Source organism: Carcharhinus amblyrhynchos, chromosome 20 (assembly GCF_965287045.1).
Source record: "Carcharhinus amblyrhynchos chromosome 20, sCarAmb.v2.hapA, whole genome shotgun sequence".
NCBI lineage: Eukaryota > Metazoa > Chordata > Chondrichthyes > Carcharhiniformes > Carcharhinidae > Carcharhinus > Carcharhinus amblyrhynchos.
The window spans coordinates 36,817,285-36,836,649 of NC_137343.1; the positions used below are offsets into that span (position 1 = coordinate 36,817,285).

At 40.3% G+C, this 19,365-nt stretch overlaps 1 protein-coding gene across 1 annotated transcript in view; it reads left to right on the top strand.

Moving 5' to 3' along the window:
• The window catches only part of ksr2 (kinase suppressor of ras 2), a 350,091-nt gene that overhangs the window by 206,532 nt on the left and 124,194 nt on the right, over window positions 1-19,365 (top strand). Inside the window, exons 6-10 of the mRNA XM_080208702.1 lie at window positions 975-1,044; window positions 6,205-6,288; window positions 8,114-8,181; window positions 11,965-12,083; window positions 18,269-18,437. Of these exons, the coding sequence (XP_080064828.1) occupies window positions 975-1,044; window positions 6,205-6,288; window positions 8,114-8,181; window positions 11,965-12,083; window positions 18,269-18,437 (510 nt within the window). The remainder of the gene's footprint in view (window positions 1-974; window positions 1,045-6,204; window positions 6,289-8,113; window positions 8,182-11,964; window positions 12,084-18,268; window positions 18,438-19,365) is intronic.

Consider the following 19,365-nt stretch of genomic DNA (forward strand, 5'->3'; position numbering starts at 1 on the left):
AAGGACAAAGAAAGTTGAATTACCAAGTATTTGATCATTTGTGAGCAGTTTTGTCTCTATTGAGCTTTCTTGCTCTTTGCTTCTTCACTCAAGAAGTTTCTTGAAGCTAATTTTGTTCCTGCAGCCTTTTGAGTTTGTTTGCAATTATGTAAGAAGCAAAGCTGAAGCATTTATTCCGCTTGGAGCAGTAATAAACTCAAGTACATATTACAGGCAGAAAAACACTTCAGTTGAAGAATTTCAAATACGTCCTAGTGAGCCACATCCACTTCATATTCTCACATAAATAACGTATTAGTAATGTTTGAGAGACTTTCACTGTCAGGGTGAAAATAGATCCAATTATGGATCTTAATTGCCCTTAATAAAACAGATGGAAGTATCACCACGTTCACTTTGCTGCTCAACAGAACTAACAAACCCTTCAACCCACACTCCAGCACATTAAGTCTGAGCTGATACTTGGCAGTATAAGTATTGCAGGTGGGGTTTTTTAATGCCACTTATGGGGTGTCAGTAGTGTTATGTTTGAACGTTTGTAAGGTACAAAAATAATGGACAAAAGTGGAATTTAAACAATAATGTGGACTACCTGAAAGTTTACATAATATTGATGAAGGATATCAATTCAAACAAATTATTTGCTCTGCTAAAACGGTGATGGTGGCATGGTGGTAATGTTGCTCGATTAGTAATCCAGAGGCATTAGGCGAATGTCTGAGGTACATGGGTTCAAATCCCACCATAACAGCTGGTGAAATTTAAATTCCATTTAAAAAAAGTCTAGAATTGAAAATTTTAAAAAATGAGATTGTTGAGCAAATTGAAGTTAAAAGTATATTTCTTCACATGCTTCATTGATTTAGTTTTGAAATGAATACAACTAAAATATTGCTGTTGCTGTGTTTTGTGTGTAGAATTTTAGAGCCACTGGCCGATTTCTCATTTGCCTTTGTCTTTTCTCCCTTCGTTAGATACATTGTCAGTGCCTCGATGGTCCCCACAGATTCCTCGCAGAGATCTGGGGAATTCAATAAAACACAGGTATGATATAGTGCATGATGTGATAAGAATGCCACTCCCATTAGATAACCTGTCATCAACAGGCCTTAACACAAATATAGTAGCAATAGTAGCAGTGGCGAACCAGTAAGATTAAGCATTAGAGCTTTACATTATTCCTTAGTTTTTAAACAGTGAAAGGAAAGTTGACTGTGAACCGCAAGCAGTCTTTGAATGGCATCAATATATGCTACACCAGAGGGAACCCATGAGTGAATACAACAAATGGGTGAATAAAGCTGATGAATCTAGAGTGCTGAATACAAGGAAGCCAAAGGAACTTTACGTGATCAAATTCACCAGATTACATTTGACTTGAAGATACTTTCCACTTTATTTCTGTCTCATTTTCTCCCTCTGCCTCTATCTCATTCTGTTTCACTACATTTGGTCTATCTCTCTCTCTCTCTAAAATTAATTCTGTCTTCTTTGAACTTCCTTTTCCTCTAATTCCCTTCTCTCTACTGCAGATTTGCTTTCTGAACATATCTTTTATTGTGCAATTTTTGTTTGTTTGTCATTCATGTTGATGTTCTCTTTCTTTCACTCCCTATTTCAAAGTGCAGGTCATGATGCCTGTTCTTCCTGATGGATCTTAACTCAATCCTAAAACACCACCCAAGGCACTAACCAGGTGTTCAATTCTCAGCTTGGGTTGCTGTCTGTGTGGAATTTGCACATTTTCCCTGTGTCTGCGTGGGTTTCCTCTGGGTGCACCAGTTTTCCTCCCACAAATCCAAAGATGTGTGGGTTAGGTACGCTAGCCATGCTAAGTTCTCCTGCAGTGTACTTGAACAGATGCCGGAGTGTGGCAATGAGGGGATTTTCACAGTAACCTCATTACAGTGTGAATGCAAGCCTACTTGTGACTTATAAATAAACTTTAAAACTTTTACATCCATGTCCCGCATTAGCCATCTTTATCACCTCTGAGCTATGTTTCCAGCTAGTGATACTTCACCTAACCTAAAGGAAACATTCTGAAAATAAATACATTCTATAAGAAGAAATATATATTTGACCTGAATTCTGAAGCAATTAGGCTACAGTATTAACCAAAATGATGAGTTGTTACTGCAGCTTGGGGCAGCAGTGGTAGTGATTTTATCAGTAAGCTAAGATCAAGCTGTTCTCTCACCAAAGACAGGAAAACCTTTCAAAGAACAAATATCTCATTGGCCAGGATTTTTCAGATGGTAGGGATTTCCGCTCCTCATTCAGGAAGAAGTCCCACCTCAGAAAGCTGCTGACCAAACTGATTGACAGCTCTCTAGCCCTAGCAGCATCAGAGGTTGCAGTGGGCAGAATGATCTCCAGAGTCTACGGCCACCTGGTAAGTGTGGGAATCTCAGGGTGGGAAGGTGAGGTGAGGCCCGGGAGCACGGACACAGGAGTTGGAGGCTTTAGTGGAAAGACCGTACCTTTTTGGTAGGCACTCAATGTTGAAAGGCGACTATTGATGGAGGCACCACACTATCTCCCACATGTCCGAGGCCTGAGTGAGGTGGCTTTTCAGGCTTCCCCTGTGTCTCAGAATTCCTCCTACCATCCTGAAAATTGAGGCTGAGTGAGAAATGACCCTTAAGGGATCATTAATTGACCACATAAGTGCCTCATTTGGCGAATGGGCAGGTAGGACAGTCTAGGCCCTGCATGTTCCAACTAAAATTGCAGAGAGATTGGGGTGGGCGAGAGTGGAGAAGGAAGTGGTAAGACTATCTGGCAAATTTTATGGCTATCCCTGCCCACAAACATAGGGATGTAAAATGTTTCACAAATCCTTCAACCACTGCCCAATTCAATCCACTTCAAACTCAGTCAAGAGGTTAAGAGCTGGTGACTCATTTCTTTTGGTAAGAGGATAGGTTTTGAAACATACTTCAAGTTCAGAATTTTGTTTTCTAGAAATACGCCTTGACACTCATTGCACACTTAAGAGCAGACAGTAATCCTCTGAAGTGTAATTCTCTCTCAATGTTGAATAAAGGTATTTCTGACTTTGCAGACCTAGTGGAACATCAGCCCATAAAATGATTAACTTGTCTATGTTTTTTGGGAAAAAAAGGCTTAATTTTCAATTTTTATCTTAAATGATTTGGAAGAAAAGGTATTTTCTTCAATAAAATAGAGGTTTCACCTTTTTAGGTTTATTATGGGTCAGTACATTTGCTGTTGAACTCTTAACTTATAACACATTAAGCCATCGGTCATTTTTCTAGTGACGAGACAAATGAAAAAACCTTAATGTTACCTCAGTTCTGTCAAACAACATTACTCATGTTTGGTTAGCCCCTGACCTCCCACAAGATCTGTAATAACATTTTGCATTAACTTGGTAAATTTATTGAACTTCCATTTACTTGAACGTAAAGTCATTCTTAAAAAGTTTGAGTTTCTTAATGTGCTTTCTTTTGTTTCACTTTCTATTCTTTTGTAAATACTTTACAACAATGCATGAGGTAATGAATGTTGTAAATGCAATGGGTTAAATTGTTTAATATTTATTTTCCTAATTTCTCCTATGTTGGTAATACTTGCCATGATGAACTTCTACAGCCAGCATTGGCCCTCTAATACTTTAAGTACTTTGGTGAATCTTATTTCTGACTCATGTTGGGCTATTTAAGATTAGGAGTACAGCTGATATCCAGGCAAAACCATAAATTTAAATTTCCAATCCATGGATATTAATCCTGAGATGCAATCTTGGTACTTGCAGGATGTTGGGGATTGAAGCACTCCACTTGGGTGCCTGCCAGATAGCCAATTATCTCAATTAAGGATAATTGCACCCTGCGCACCCCCACCTGTTGGAATTCTGTTGGTGTATCGAGGTGCTGCCATCATGTGTAGGGCCTGCCGAGTAAACCCTCCATCCTCCCAGTGGGTTTGCAGTGTTGGGGCTCATTTATGGCCATAGACAAATCCATGGCAGTCATTGCCACTGGAAGATGCATCCCCAAACCCCCATCCAAAATTGCTGCCTGCCTGTACTGGCATAGCAATAAAAAAATCATTGCTCCTTATTGAGGACTCCTCAGCATAGAGATATCATCCTCAGTTGGATGGCATCCCAGCTAACTCCTAATTAGCTGCATCTGGCAAAATGCCAGCCATGGTCTCACCGTTTGCCAGTATTGACTTTGGATCTGGCTTTCTATCTGGTGATGTGAATATCTTATGAGAAAATCCAGCCCATTATTTCTTTTGATGAGATATGTACATATTGTTTCAATTTTAATTTGGGTTGCAGTCAGTGCAAGGAGAGCAGTATAAGGAAAAAGATCATAATCTGAGATCGAGAGACGTTTTAGCTCCCAATCTTTATAATGCAAACACAAATCGGTGACAGAAATCCCTGGGAACAGGAATTTGGGCAGCAGGCAACTGCAGGTGGAGATCCACAGAAATGATCCTGGACTCATGTAATGGACGAATCTGGGGATGGATTCTCCATCAATGAATGGTGGAAGGGGGGTTATGGAATCTGGGGCATGGATGGCCCAGGGTTTACTTCTGCTCCTCTTGGCCCCCAAGAAACCTAAAAGAAAGCTCAATTCACAGGGCCTCCATTGGCCAATGTATGGCCAGCAGGTTTGGCCTGGCAAAGAAACCTGACCGTATGTTGTCATAGCAAAGACATTAAAGAGAACCATACTGTTGTAGGAAAAGTGTGCTCATTGCCTGGAATTTTGATTTGGATTCAGTCAAATCGGAAGCGAACTGCGTTCTAATTCTCCAACTACTTGATTTCCGCCAAGAGATGAGTACTTAAGGGTGGGGCCTATAGAATTACAGGCAGTTTGTGTTGGCTATCATTGCACAGGTTATACAGGCCCTATATTTAAAGTCCCTGTTATCTCTGTTCAGAGAGCCAGTTTCTGTCAGCCATTGAGCTCAATGCTCACAGCAATGTGGGTATGTTTTAAAATACAACTAACAGTTGATGGTCAGCCTGTTACAGAAACTATTTTGAAAAATACCTCTGATGTTGTCCTTGATGAGAGCTGTTACATGATTAGTGGAGGAATGGACTTGGAGGGCCAGTGACTTTTTCTCACCCTCTTCTAACTCTTGCTGTTCTAATTAATTGGGAACTGAATCGTGTTCCACAATGGTTACATCTGCTACTGTCCGTTGAGTATAGCATGCAGCACCAGTTTGAGGTTAAGGTAAGTGAGATTTTTGAAGTTTTTTGTTGGAAATCCTAGGGCACGTCCTGAATCCATCATTGCAATAAACTGGGTATTTCTCTTAATCCATCCTTGGTAGCATACTATGGCAGTAGAGATGTGCTTTGAAAAATTCAAAATATGTACTGATTGTGCTATCTTCAAGATGACCCGACAATATTCTGATTACCCTTTTCCCTCATATTGCAATAAATTAGGGTGGCAAGGTGGCACAGTGGTTAGCTCTGCTGCTTCACAGCGCCAGGGATCTGGGTTTGATTCCCAGCTCAGGTCACTGTCTGTGTGGAGTTTGCATGTTCTTCCCATGTCTGCATAGGTTTCATGATGTGGATGTGCCGGCGTTGGACTGGGGTAAACACAGTAAAAAGTCTGACAACACCAGGTTTTAGTCCAACCGATTTATTTGATAGTAAACTCACAAGCTTTCGAGGGGACTCCCTCTTCGTCAAGTGAATGGAGAGTCCGAGGCCAGAACTCTCCATTCGCCTGACGAAGAGGGAGTCCCCTCGAAAGCTTGTGAGTTTACTATCAAATAAATCGGTTGGACTAAAACCTGGTGTTGTCAGACTTTTTACTGTGCATAGGTTTCATCCAGGTGCTCCGGTTTCCTCCCACATTCTGAAAGGCGTGCTTGTTAGGTGCATTGACCCGAACAGGCGTCAGACTGTGGCGTTTAGGGGAATTTCATAGTAACTTCATTGTAGTGTTAATGTAAACCTTACTTGTGACTAATAAATAAACTTTAAAAAAACTTTAAATGTTAAGTTACAAACTCAAATTAGTTCAGAAAAAATGTATCAAAGCTACTTTACTATAGTTGATAATGATTTACAATTTACGTTTAATTAATGTAAAGTGCATTTTACTTTCTCCTTCCTGATTATGGTAATTTTGCTTAAATCTAGTTAATATTGATTCAAGCAATTGATCTTAACTCTTTTTCTTCTAGATTTTCCACCAAGTATTGGATGTCTCAGACCTGCACAGTATGTGGGAAAGGGATGCTTTTTGGCTTGAAATGTAAAAACTGCAAGTATGTAACCAAATCAAGTATTTTGGAGTATACTTCCCATGGCTCTCTTACTGTTAATGTAAAAGGGAAAAAATCTTGTGTGTTTTAGAACCAATGAAATGTGGTCACTATTGTTTAGGAAATGCAGGAACTAATTTGTACACACAAAGTTCCGACAAATACCAATGTGTTTATGACTATCAAGTGAAATTGGCTGAGGAGTAAGCCATGGCCAGGACACGAGGGCTAACTCTACTGCTCTTTATGGATTCTTATGTCCACCTAAGAGAGGAAACGAGGCCTTAGTTTAACATCTCACCCAGAAGTAGAGTTCTGCACTGGAGTTTCAGTCTAGATTGTTGTAATCAGGTATTTTGAATGGGGCTGGATGCCCAACCTTCTCCCTCGGAGACGAACATGCTATGCACTGACGTGAGAATTCATTTTTATAGTCACCATCTCTCTAAATTTAGGAAGCAAAGTGAAATGTAACCTTCCATTGTTGGCTAAAATGCATATCAATGCTAAATGTAGTATTAACCCATGTCTACCTACAGAGTTTTTTTTATTAGACGTGTGAATGCATTGGAGGGAGTGCAGAAGAGGTCTATCAGAATGGTTTCAGGGATGAGAAACTTCAGTTATGATAAATTGGAAAGGTTGGGACTATTCACCTTGGACAGAAGAAGGCTCAGAGGAGGTTTTGCTGGAGGTGGTCAAAATTATGACGGGGCTGAACAGAGTAGATAGGGCAAAACTATTCATGCTCATTAAAGGATCAAGAATGAGAGGGCACAGATTTAAAGTGATGTGCAAAAAAAAAGCAAATATGATGTGAAAAAGATCGTCTTCACACAAGTGGTTTGGGTCTGCAATGTATTGCCTGGAAGTGCAGTCAAGGCAGGTTCAGTTCAAGAGGGTATTAGATGATTACTTGAATGAAACAATGTGCAGGGTTATGGGGAAAAGGCAGGTGAGTGGCACTAAGTCATGATGCTTATTTGGAGAATCGGCGCAGAGAGAATGGGCCAAATGACCTCGTTCTGCACTGTAACAATTCTGCGATTCTATTTTGAAGCTCAGATAGTAGTGGAAAGCACAGTTATGCTGATGATTTTACAATAGGTTTTAAGGCACACTAATGAAAGAGCCTTTCATTCTGGATCACTCTTGTGTATCTCTTAGTTGGAACAAGCATGGCGTTGACTGGGCTGAGGAGTGGTTTACTCTGCTGAACTAATGATGGATAGACACATCAAGGAAGGAAGTAGTAATGAAGCGAAGTCAAAAATATCTCCCCAAAATTAACTCGAGATTTTACATAACAAATTATTTCCTGTTGTGTGTTGGGAGGGTAACATACTGCATTGTGCTCAAAGTACTTCGAACCCTGACCCTCATTGAGAAATCAATGGGTTAATCAAGTAGTGGATCTGATGGTTTGACATTTCCAATTACTGGTTTCCGTTTACACTAGTTAAATAACATTACACCCACTGTATTTTGCTTTTATAATAGCTGACATGCGTTCTGCTGAAGCCTGCAAAAGTGCCACAAATCTGGAGCGGATTACCTTTCCTGAGAGGCTGCCTTAGCCCAGTGTGCATCACACCAAACAAGCAATTGGCAAAGACCAGAAAGACCAATCTACCTCCCCTGTCTGCAAAGGGATTGGTACTTTTTTTTTGGGAAAACCTAAGATCATAAAAAATCAAAATAGCTTAAAAATCTAGGCAAACTTTAGAAAAGTGGCAACAGAGAAACATATTTAAAAGTGCCTTTAACTTCGATATGGATATCAAAGAATTTTCCTATAACAGTGTTTCAACGTTTCTTTCTTCCCTAGGTTAAAGTGCCATAACAAATGCACCAAAGAAGCCCCACCTTGTCATTTACTCATCATTCATCGTGGAGGTGAGGTTTAAGTATTTGTATTTTGTGTTTCCTTTTTGCATTTTGACTTTAAGATGCTCTATTCATCGGTGTGTTTGTTATTCAATGCTAGAGACCAATAATGAAATGATTGTGCTACTTTCAATTTGTACCAATCAAGTTAACAAAGAATTACGGTTATTCTTGTATCTTCATTTTCTTTTTCCAATATTCATTGGGCCACTTTGCAGTTCCATTTCCTTGCATTTTTTTTAATTTGAATAACATGGCTCATAGGCAAGCAAGCGTCTATGAGATCGCTACCTTAAATGAAAAATCTTTCTGCATTTCAGTCACTCAGTACATTAATTGAACTAACTGACTATTCTTTCTTCCAGTTTTGTAAACATAAAAGTGTACTTTGCCTGATGTTAAAAGCATCCATTTTACTCAGCAAAGCACGGCGTGCATAATAGATTTTAAGACAAACAAAAAATGATGGGAACACTCAGCAGGTCAGGTAGCATCTGTGGAGAGAGAAATAGTTGTTTCAGTTTGTTAACCTTGTGTCAGAAAACCATGGCCTAACTTGCTGAACTTATCCAGAAATTCTAACATTCCTATTTCTAGTTTTCACAATAATTGACTTTTGTTTATTAGATTTTGTGTTCAGTATTGTAATACAGAATAAAGTAACTCCATGAGGCATAGATTGAAATGTTGTCAACGGGATTCAACTTATAGGTTTTATACTGGTTTTCAGTAATAATCCTTATCCACCCATGATTTACATTGAGATTCTGGGTGCAATTCTCCAGGTCCGTTCGTTGTTATACACACAAATCCTGTTATGGCCGCTAAATCTCCCAAGAAATCCATAACTGCATTTGTGTTAGCCCAATTTTAATTCTGTGCAAGTGCATAGGTTTTGAATGAGTTAAAATCTCTGCACAGAGTATTATTTAAAGCCAGTTTCAGAAGAATAGAAGTAGTTGGCATTTCATTTCACTGAAGTTTGCAGAGATAATGATAGTGAAACTGTCAGGGCCATGTCTTTCCTCTTCTAAAGCTAACATCAGCTTCTGGAGTTTGCTCAGGCACAATTAATGCAAAAACCCAGAAGTTACGCACAATAATTCTATTCTTCTCCAAATGCACACTCTTAAGTCCCCTCAGGCTACAATCAGATAGAAATCACTAAACTGATGGGAATTTGCCCTTTTTGCTGACAGTAAAAAACGTTGTAAAATCTTTTTAAATGAATTGTAATTGAGTGTTTAACATTATGTTGGTAGGTACCGAGGAAAACTTTTGTGGCCCCGAAAAATGATTTTACATTTGTCCATTACAATAGAGAAAAATTAACATTTTCAAAACAAAATATTTATGAAAATATTAGCCTTCAACAGTATCATTTGTATGTATGCCCGAACAATTTATTTCCTTATCTTGAAAATTTAGTTAAAAATTAATCAATGCATTTTATTTCCTGGTTTGCGTTCTGTAAGAATAGAATCGTAGAATTCCTACAGTGTAGAAGGAGGCCATTCGGTCCATTGAGCCTGCATTAACAACAATCCCAACAAGGCCCTATCCCCGTATATTTACCCTGCTATCTCCCTGATACCAAGGGTCAATTTAGCATGACCAATTACCTAACTTGCATATCTTTGAAGTGTGGGAGGAGACCGGAGAACGTGGAGGAAACTCACGCAGATGTGGGAAGAACATGCAACCTCCACACGTACATCTGAGGCCAGAATTAAATCTGGGTCCCTGGCGCTGTGAGGCACCAGTGCCACCGTGCCATCTTTCAATCTCATTTGCTGCCTACTCTGGGCACCTTTCTTTGAGGTCAGTGGCAAGTGCAATCGCTTTCTATTGAGTGTGAAACCCAGACCACAGTGACTGTCAGGCCATTGGTCTTCCGAAGACCAGCATTCATGAGCAGGCTGATGCTGAATCTAGCTCTCTCATCCCAGAAATTGACACACTAAATATGGAATTTACAAATTTTCAGCAGACATAAAGAAATCAGATATAACGCAAAGTCCGTTTCCCAGAATCTGGACCAATGTAAAAGCAATATAAAAGCAGCTTTATAGTGTTTGATCTCAGGAATAAGTGTTTTAAATGGAAAATAAAACTACTTTGTTGTGAGGCCAATTGGACAAATGTACCACAAGTAGCCTTCTCTGACTTTCATCATCTGAGGGTTAGTTTGAAAACCATAAATGCAAATTTATGGAGAGTCTGGATGCTCTTTGTCCTTGTTACCTTTGTAAGTAGTAATTGCATCAAATCCTTCATTGCAGTACTGATCAAACTTTAATCCCTGGGGTAAAAGCAGCCTCGAGCTCTAACAATCTAGTGGCAAGTGCAGTCGCTTTGCTGCTGAATGTGAGATCTCGAGCAACTATTTGTGCTTATGTCTTAATTCTTAGCATGTTCCATTTGGTTTTTGTGGGCACGGAGATCAGTAAAGTCTGTTCAATAAAGCTTGATAACAAAGTCTGAAATCAAATCACCAAAATCTATTAATTTAGATAATCTGAGATGTATGTTGGCTTGAGATGTGTCTCTGCCCCCACCCGCACCCCACTCCCTGCCATAATGACAAATACAATTGAAGTTCATGAAGACAAAACATTCTGATATTGTTAGTTTAAAAGACTTTCTGTCTATTGTAAGAAATGGCACAGGCATATTATTTCAACCACAAACATTTTTTTCTATTGATTGACCCATTAAGATAGAACAGATGATCTCAACATCTTTCGCTGACCAGGGTGGAATACCTTATTTGATGAGATTAGAGAATCGGTAGCATTGCTGCCTCACAGCACCAGGGATCCGGGTTCAATTCTAGCCTTGGGTGACTGTCTGTGTGGAGTCTCCATGTTCTCCCCATGTCTGTATGGGTTTCCTCCGGGTGCTCCAGGTTTCTCCCACAGTCCAAAGATCTGCATGTTAGGTGGATTGGCCATGTTAAATTGCCCTTTGTGTCCCAAATGGTGTAAATTAGGGCGATTAACAGGGTAAATATGTGGGGGTGCGGTTGCAGGCTTGGGGCAGAGCGGGGCCTGGGTAAGATACTTTGCTGAAGAGTCGATGCAGTCTTGATGTGCCAAATGGCCTCCTTTTGCACTCCTCCAGGCAAACTAATAGCTCTCATCAAAAGTAATTTCTTATGATTAAAAAAAATGTTTGGAATGCCAGAGTAGAAACAAGCGGTCTTCAAAATATTAGCCTGTTAATTGTTCATGTTGTTCCTGAAATCTGATGCACTCACGATTTGTACAAAACCTTGCAAAATTGTACCTGCTAACACAGCCATTTTGAAAGCCCCTCTTACCCCAGGCTCCCAATATATAGCGATTAATACTTTGTGTGCCAGAGGCCTCCATTTTGGATACAAGATCAGGGTACATAAAGCTCTAAGGCCTGGGATATGCAATTAAATAAAACAAATTTTTGAGGACACTGACTTTAATATGAAGTGATGTGGAGATGCTGGAGTTGGACTGGGGGAAACACAGTAAGAAATTTCACAACACCAGGTTAAAGTCCAACAGGTTTTGGAGTGCTTCTCCTTCGTCAGGTGACTCACCTGACGAAGGAGCAGTGCTCTGAAAGCTGGTAGCGTTTGCTACCAAATAAACCTGTTGGACTTTAACCTGATGTTGTGAAACTTCTTACTTTAATATAAAGAGCAGTCATTACTAGTCAGCTAAGTGATTAATTATGGAATACTTCACAAAGTTAGGCATAATAACATTAATATGTATTGTTTTTTCCTCACTTGTAACCATCTCTGATTTTCAGCAAGACTCGTGCGAACAGAATCTGTGCCATGTGATATTAATAATCCGCTTAAGAAGCCACCCAGGTACTCCGATCTCCACTCCAGCCAAACACTGCCTAAAACCAACAAAATTAATAAGGTAGGCCATTGTACTTGCTTACAACTCATAAACACCAGTCAGATATATCAGTGAAGCTACTGCTGTTGACATTATATATTAACCACGATATTTTTTGGAAGTGAAACTCGAGCGGGTGATTGGCAATGCCAGTTTTATATCCAGGCATTGGATTTTAAAATCTACGGTGTTTTAAGTGCTGACATCCTGGAGGTGAATAAACATTTTTTGTGTCATCTGTTTAACAACAACAACTTGCATTTTTATACCATCTTTAATGTAGGAAAGCATCCCAAGGTATGTTAGTAAACAGAATTTGACATCAACCACAAAGGAGGTATTAGGATGGGTAACCAAAAGCTTGGTCAAAGATGTAGTTTTTAAAGAGTACCTTAACGGAAAAAAGGGGCCACAGAGTAGTAGAGAGGTGGCGGAATGAAAGATGTAGGAATAGGCAACTGAAGGCATGGCCACTTATGGAGCAATGTGCAAGAGTCCAGAATTGGAAGAAAGCGTAGATCTTAATGAATTGTAGTGCTGAGATTACACAGATATAGGGAAAAGGCCATGCGGAGTGATTTCCAAGGAAGGATTTTACTTCTGTGTCCTGCTCCCAAACTTCCTGTGAGCAAGGGCGTAATCTTACTGGCTGTTCGCACCACAGTCCCTCTGCAGCAAGGTCAGAGAATTTGACATCCAGCCAAATCTCTGGATTTCCCATTCACTGCAGCGGAATGGGAAAATCCAGCCAGCGTGAACAGTGGTAATATTCCGGCCAAAGGTTGGACGTTTTTGTTCAGTTTTGATTACTGTTGAGTCATTGTACGTTCACTCCCCCTTCTGGTATCGTGCCCTAAGAGGCCACTGGCGACCATGACTTCCATTGGATTAGTCTGTGATGAATCTTGGCAAATTATTGCAGTAATTCTGCCATTGCCTCTTGCAGAATGGCTGACCAGAAACCCCACTACTCTTACCACCTGTCAGCAAGCTTATTGAAACAATTTACAGGGTGGTAATTAACCTGTTTGGCCAAGTTATGAATGTACCTTCTGTGGCCGTCAAGTGGGACTTGAACACAGAGCTGCTGGCCCAGATGTAGGGATGGCAAGACCTCTCCCAGTACAGTAATAGCTTAAAACAAAACAGTGTAGTTCAATGTATTTTGATGGCTGTTGAAAGTTGATTATGTGGTTACGTGGTAGAAAGAAGAATCACAAAATTGTTACTCACAAAAGAAGTACTTTGAGACCATCAAGAACATTAATACTGATTCATTTTGTGTGAAACTGGTATTCCTTATTAAGTTTGAATGGTGGGAAATTTGACATTCAGAAAGTCCTCTAACTCTTTCAGAATATGAAAAAGTTCAGGTCTGCTTTATTTCACTTTTGTTCTGTTCAAGAACTGTTTCCCAAATCCCATGAGCTGTTGATTTGAAATTCCTGAAAGAGAAAATTTGGTTTGAATTGCCCTAGAAAAGCATTTTCACAGGATGTTAAAAACTCCCAGCGAAAACAAAATTTAAGTTATATACAAAGGATGAGCTTAGTTTTTGGACATACAATTTTTTTTCTGTTGCTTAAACTTCTTCAATCGAGTAGTAGGGTAGAATAACAATGTTATAACATTACTTACGTGCTTGTTCCTTTTTTAAATAAAATTTAACTCTTGAGATTTTTGCACTCCAATTTATGGTATAAAAAGTTGTCCAGAAAAATGCATTAGTGTGATATGCAAATCCAAGAACTGCTGTTTAACCAGAGTCATCCATCCTGTATGTAGAACAAACCAAGTAAAATTATCTCATGTTCAGTTTAGTAAATAATGCCTTTTTCCTAAAAAGTTCTGGGAGCGTGGAAAATTTAAGGAATGCAAGGGACCACACTTTTTTTATCCACTAAATGTTTGAAACAAGCTGGCAATTGTACCTGAATGGATAGTTAGTGACACAGGCTGGGATTCTCTGAGCTTGTTCACCTACCATCACTGCCATCGAGAATGGAGAATTTGGCGTTCAGCCAAAACTCCATGCAGTGCAGCAGGACGGGAGAATCCCAGCCATTGGCAAGTTCGGAGAATTCTGGCCATAGTCACCATAACACCGTGACAACTTTCAATTAGTATTTTAAGCTACCCGGCACTTTGGCCCTGCTGAACTCTACAGAGTGACAGCTGTCACCTACACTTTTTCCAATAAGGAGTCCTGCATTGTCATCTTTGATATTGCCTGATGCCAGTTCCATCTGTTTGGGCTTTGTCATATCACATTGCTGACAAAGGCTACAACAGGTTTGGTCTGAACTCAGAAGAATGAAGTGAAAAGTCAACCTCAACTCTTAATTCTATTCAAATTTCATTTATATAAATTCTGACTGTAATCAGTTCTGTCCTTGCAATTATCTAGAATTCCTTCTTAATGGATAAATGATAATTTACATGCCCCAGAAAGATAGATGCAACATTTGTTTATGCCCATTAAACTAGCGACACATTATCACAGTGTGCCTGCTATTATAACTAACTGCTGATGCACTGCCATGCCAATTAGCATCTGAACAAGGAGAAACATTAAATAAGGCCTTGCTCAAGTTGGCTTTGCTGCTCTCCAGAAGTGAGTGGGTTGTTAAGTATAGGTTATTGAGCAATTGATGGCTTCCTGCTGGAATGATAGCTGAATCTCTTAAATCTGGTACCAGTGAACTGCTGTTGCTGCCATCAGTGTAAGTCAAATGCTGTCAAGTCGAAAGAGGCAGTGGTTTCTCATGATCTGCTGCTGCTTTCTGGCAAGGCCTAAAATTTATCTGGATCTTACAAAGTGCTTGTTTTAATGCTAGCAAAGTCACAGTCTAGCGAGCATAGAGGTAGTCAAACCACCAGCTTGTATCTCTAGCTTCATTGATTTGTTGAATTCTGGTGTGACGTTTAGAATAGTAAAAAAGATTGAATAATATATTAAACAGATCACATACTCAAGGGAATTCATGTAAATTGTATTTAATATGTTTGGAGTGTCTCTGACCATATTGCAGGTACCTCATGGATCATTGATTAAGCTCCCATTGTTTATGTCAGAAATATTAGAATTTCCTCTTCTTTTTATTCTAAGCGCAGTTAAATGCTAAACACAATTTAAGGGGATGCAGTGGCATAGTAGTATTGTCACTGGACTAGTAATCCAGAGATCCAGGGGAATTCTCTGGGGATCCAGTTTGAATTCCACTCTGGCAGATGATGAAACACAAATTCAAAAAAAATCTGGAATTAAAAGTTTAATGATGACTGTGAAACTAATACCAGTTGTCATTAAAACCCATATGATTTAGGGAATGACATTAGTTCTTTATTAGGCCTACATGTGACCTGAGATGGACAGCAATGTCCTCAGGGGAGAACAATAAATGCTGGCCCAGCCAGCGATGCCCTTATCCCATAAAGAAAAGCTTTGTTTTAAAATAAAATCAAACGATTCGATTGCAAAGCATTCTGCAGTTCATGCCTTCCGTGAGGTTGGATAGTGAACCTTGCTACTTAATTTTTTGTATACTGTTAGCATCCACTTAGCACCTTTGCATGCCATCGCATGTTTTACAGTACAAACTCTTCACAAACATCTTTGTGCTTAATATTTTTGCTGTGAGATTATGTTGCATTTGAGCAACATTTTTAAAAAAGCGAAATTGTGTTGCGAGCGCAGAAATTGCTGCTGGCCATGTCAGTGAGAAAACACTAAGCGATTATTGCTGAACTTGAAACTATTCGTATTGAGAACTGGATCCAAATTGGCACAACTTATCTTATTTTTGACAAGCCTAGCAGGAAGAAATGCTAACATTTTCAGCAGTGTTTGATTCTTTGTGCAACCCACTGAATGGCACTGGATCATGATGGCAAGTGCAATTTAAATTGTCAAACACACTCCAAGCTTATTTTGCTTTGCAGCTTGGATAATATTTAGTTAGTACTCTGAATTGGTTAAGCTTTAACATGCAACATGAATAATTTACAGAAGTGATATTTTTCAGGAAGTTGCTCCTCAGTCATACACTAATCTGTTTAACCATCTGTGAACGATAAAAAAAAAACACAGATGGTAGTACCAGCTTATAGTCATGTACATCGCTATTGGTTAAAAAAAGTGCGAGCAGCTTAATGCAAATTAGACACTGGTACCTTTTTTATCAATGGAAATTTATGAATAAAAAATAAATCTGTCAAACCTGTTATAATTAGAGGTAGCATGTAGTTCTATGGAGTCTGTCAACTATCCCCTGCTCGCATCCTCAACAAAATGACACCCTCATTGCCTCTGAAGTTACCATCTAACATTTGGCTGCAGTTGCTCACTTCAATACCTATTTTTCATAGATAAAGAGTGCTAAACAGTAATTAGTGACAGGATAACCACAACTTCAAAATTTAGCCAATGATGTCCTCGTTTCAAGGCCTTGGTGAGGGTGTAGAGGACATGTACCAGAATGCTCCTAGAGTTTAGGAATTCGGTTATGTGGAGACACTAGAGAAGCAAGGAGCTCTTGTGGCACAGTGACAGCGTCCTTACCTCAGGATTAAAAGCTCCAGGTTCAAACCCAACACCATGGATGAGATTATCTGGCCCCCAAGCTGTGTGTTTCCCACTGGCGGGAGGTGGCGCGTTGTTTGCTAGTGGCGGAATTCTTTTGTCCTGTCTCTGTCAGTAGTAATTCCCATTGATGTCATCCTACGCTGGTGGGAAATCTGCGAACGGAGATGCACTGCCAGTGGGACTGGAGAATTCCAGCCCAGGACTTGCTGGCCCGGAAGGAGCATGCAAAATGTGTATCAACAGCCTGATAATTAGCTTGGGAATTTTTCCATCACTTCCTCCACTGTTTCACCAAAGGGTAAGAAGAGTGTGTGTGTGGAGAAAAGCTTAAAAAATCTAGAGATGCTGAGGTTGTTCTTCTAAAGACCAGAGGCATTTAAGGGGAGACTTCATAGAGCAGTTCAAGATCATGTAAGATTTTGAGAGGGCAGTTGAGGAAAAGTTGTTTCCATTAGCAGCAACTAAATGACAGCGATTTTAAATAATTAACAAAATATCTGAAAAAATGAATTAATAAAAGGAATTGTTGTAATCTGCATTGTACTACCTGAAGGAATGGCAGACATGGGTTCAATCATAACTTTCAACAGGGAGTTTGATGTTCCCTTAAAAAGGGAAACGTTTGCGGGGCCATGCACAGGGAAAGAGACTAATTGGCTAGCTCTTTCAGACAGCTGGCACAGTCACGATGGGCTAAATGGCCACCTCCTGTCCTGTATGATTCAGTGAGCTCTGCACACATGCACTTCGCAGCAAGAGCTTCCTGCTAACTCGCTTCAGACCTGAGGATTAAGGGTAGGATTTTCCTCGACTCTGATCTCTGCTGAAAGGTGAGAAGCAGCAACAGGCGTGGGTCGGTAATTCCCTCTGTGTTCTCTGATTAGGCAGGTTTATGAAAAATTTTCCATTCTGTGCATGTTGCTATAAACTCATGTATTTCATTAGTTTTTGACATGCTGCTTTCAATGTCCTGTGAGCCCCCAAATACCTCTGCTCCCCACTCGTAAAGGAATTTCCTTTTGTTTATTTTTCGGGCCATAGGCTTCACCTCACATGTACAGGCAGCGAATTCATTTACCGTATTGTTGCCCGTTCTTTCTCATCAGTATCCCCTTGTAACTTTAATCAAAAAAGCAAAATACAGCAGATGCTGTAAATCGGCAAATAAAAGCAGAAGGTGCAGGAGATAACTCAGCAAGTTATGGCAGCATCTGCAGAGAGAAACGCCGTTAACATTTTGGACCTGTGACCTGTTCAAAACTACCCCAACCGCTGGTAAGACTGCTATGAGGACAGGGAAATTCGGTAGAGAGCAGGCAGGCTTCCTGCTGGATTTTATTTGTGCCCACCGCCTTCAAACATGCCAGCAGAGTGGTATAAAGTCCAGCCCATGGTCTCTGAATTCCTGAGCAAACCTACAGCAGTCTTTCAAATAGAGCAGGATTATTTATCCAGCAACACGTGTTGATTGAAGGATATTGTGTGTAAAATGAATCAGAGTCTCTTACATCAGTCCAGGCTCCAGCTGTAACTGACAGGATAACTCTTCTCCATTTTGGCCAGGTGTCATGACGTGCCGTCTTGTATAAATGCATGCTGTTTATTTTCTCTTTGCTTGCAGGATCACATACCTGTTCCTTACCAGCCAGACTCCAGCAGTAATCCTTCATCAACTACGTCTTCAACACCGTCCTCTCCAGCACCACCTCTACCTCCCAGCGCGACACCTCCTTCACCCCTTCATCCTTCACCGCAGTGCACCCGGCAGCAGAAACAGTTCAACCTGCCAGGTACAACACTTCAGTGTTCCTTATGTCAATGTAGTGGGATCCTTTTTCCGAGTTCAACCTGCTGTTGGGGAGCTATTACAGCTGGAGAATTGAGAACAGCATGTCCCATTCTCCCCTGCTGTCTCTACCAATGATTACCTGGCAAGGCTTCCCACTGGCAGTGCTTAGGTAGAAAATCATCCCTAATGTATTTTATTTAAACTAAAAATGATACAGGTGCACAACTCTGCACCTGTGGGTGGACCCCATCACCTGATTCAAATGAAGGACTTCCACTAAGAATGTCAACTTATTTTTGTCTTTTCCACATGCTTAAAAGATTGCTATTTCAGTACTATCATTTTACTTCTGATTTGGATTATACTGTTTAAATTCAAACCCCCACACCCATTAGGGGGGGCAAAGCTCTCAGTAAGCGTAGTTCAGAATTAACAATGGATCATTCTGGGCTGGCTGGAGGCGAGGTGAGCAAGAACCCCATGTCACCTCCTTTGGTGACGGCCCATTGAGTTATGTAAGTAGCCAGTAGTGGGTCTTCCCTGGACACAAGGATCTCTGGGCAGAAATCCTATTCCCCCACCCCCAATTAATTAGAAGCCTCACTTCCATTAGCGGTATCAGGCGAGCACTGGTAGTTGCCAGTAATGCACCACCAGAGGCCCAGAATGAGCATGGTCCTTGGAGAACCCCTACCTTCTCTTCTGGTTCCTCGATCCCTTTGAACGTTCACTGTCAAGCTTGCTTTTCAGGGTTACTCATATAGCAACTATCCCACTAACTACTGACTAAATATCGGCAGCAATAGGATGAGACTCTGAAACTGACATCGATTGCCCAATTAAAGGCCTCAGTTGGCGCCGGGATGGAAAAGCTGCCACAAAACCGCCTGCCTTCGATTTAATTTGGGCACAGGTGGGAAGTGGCTGGG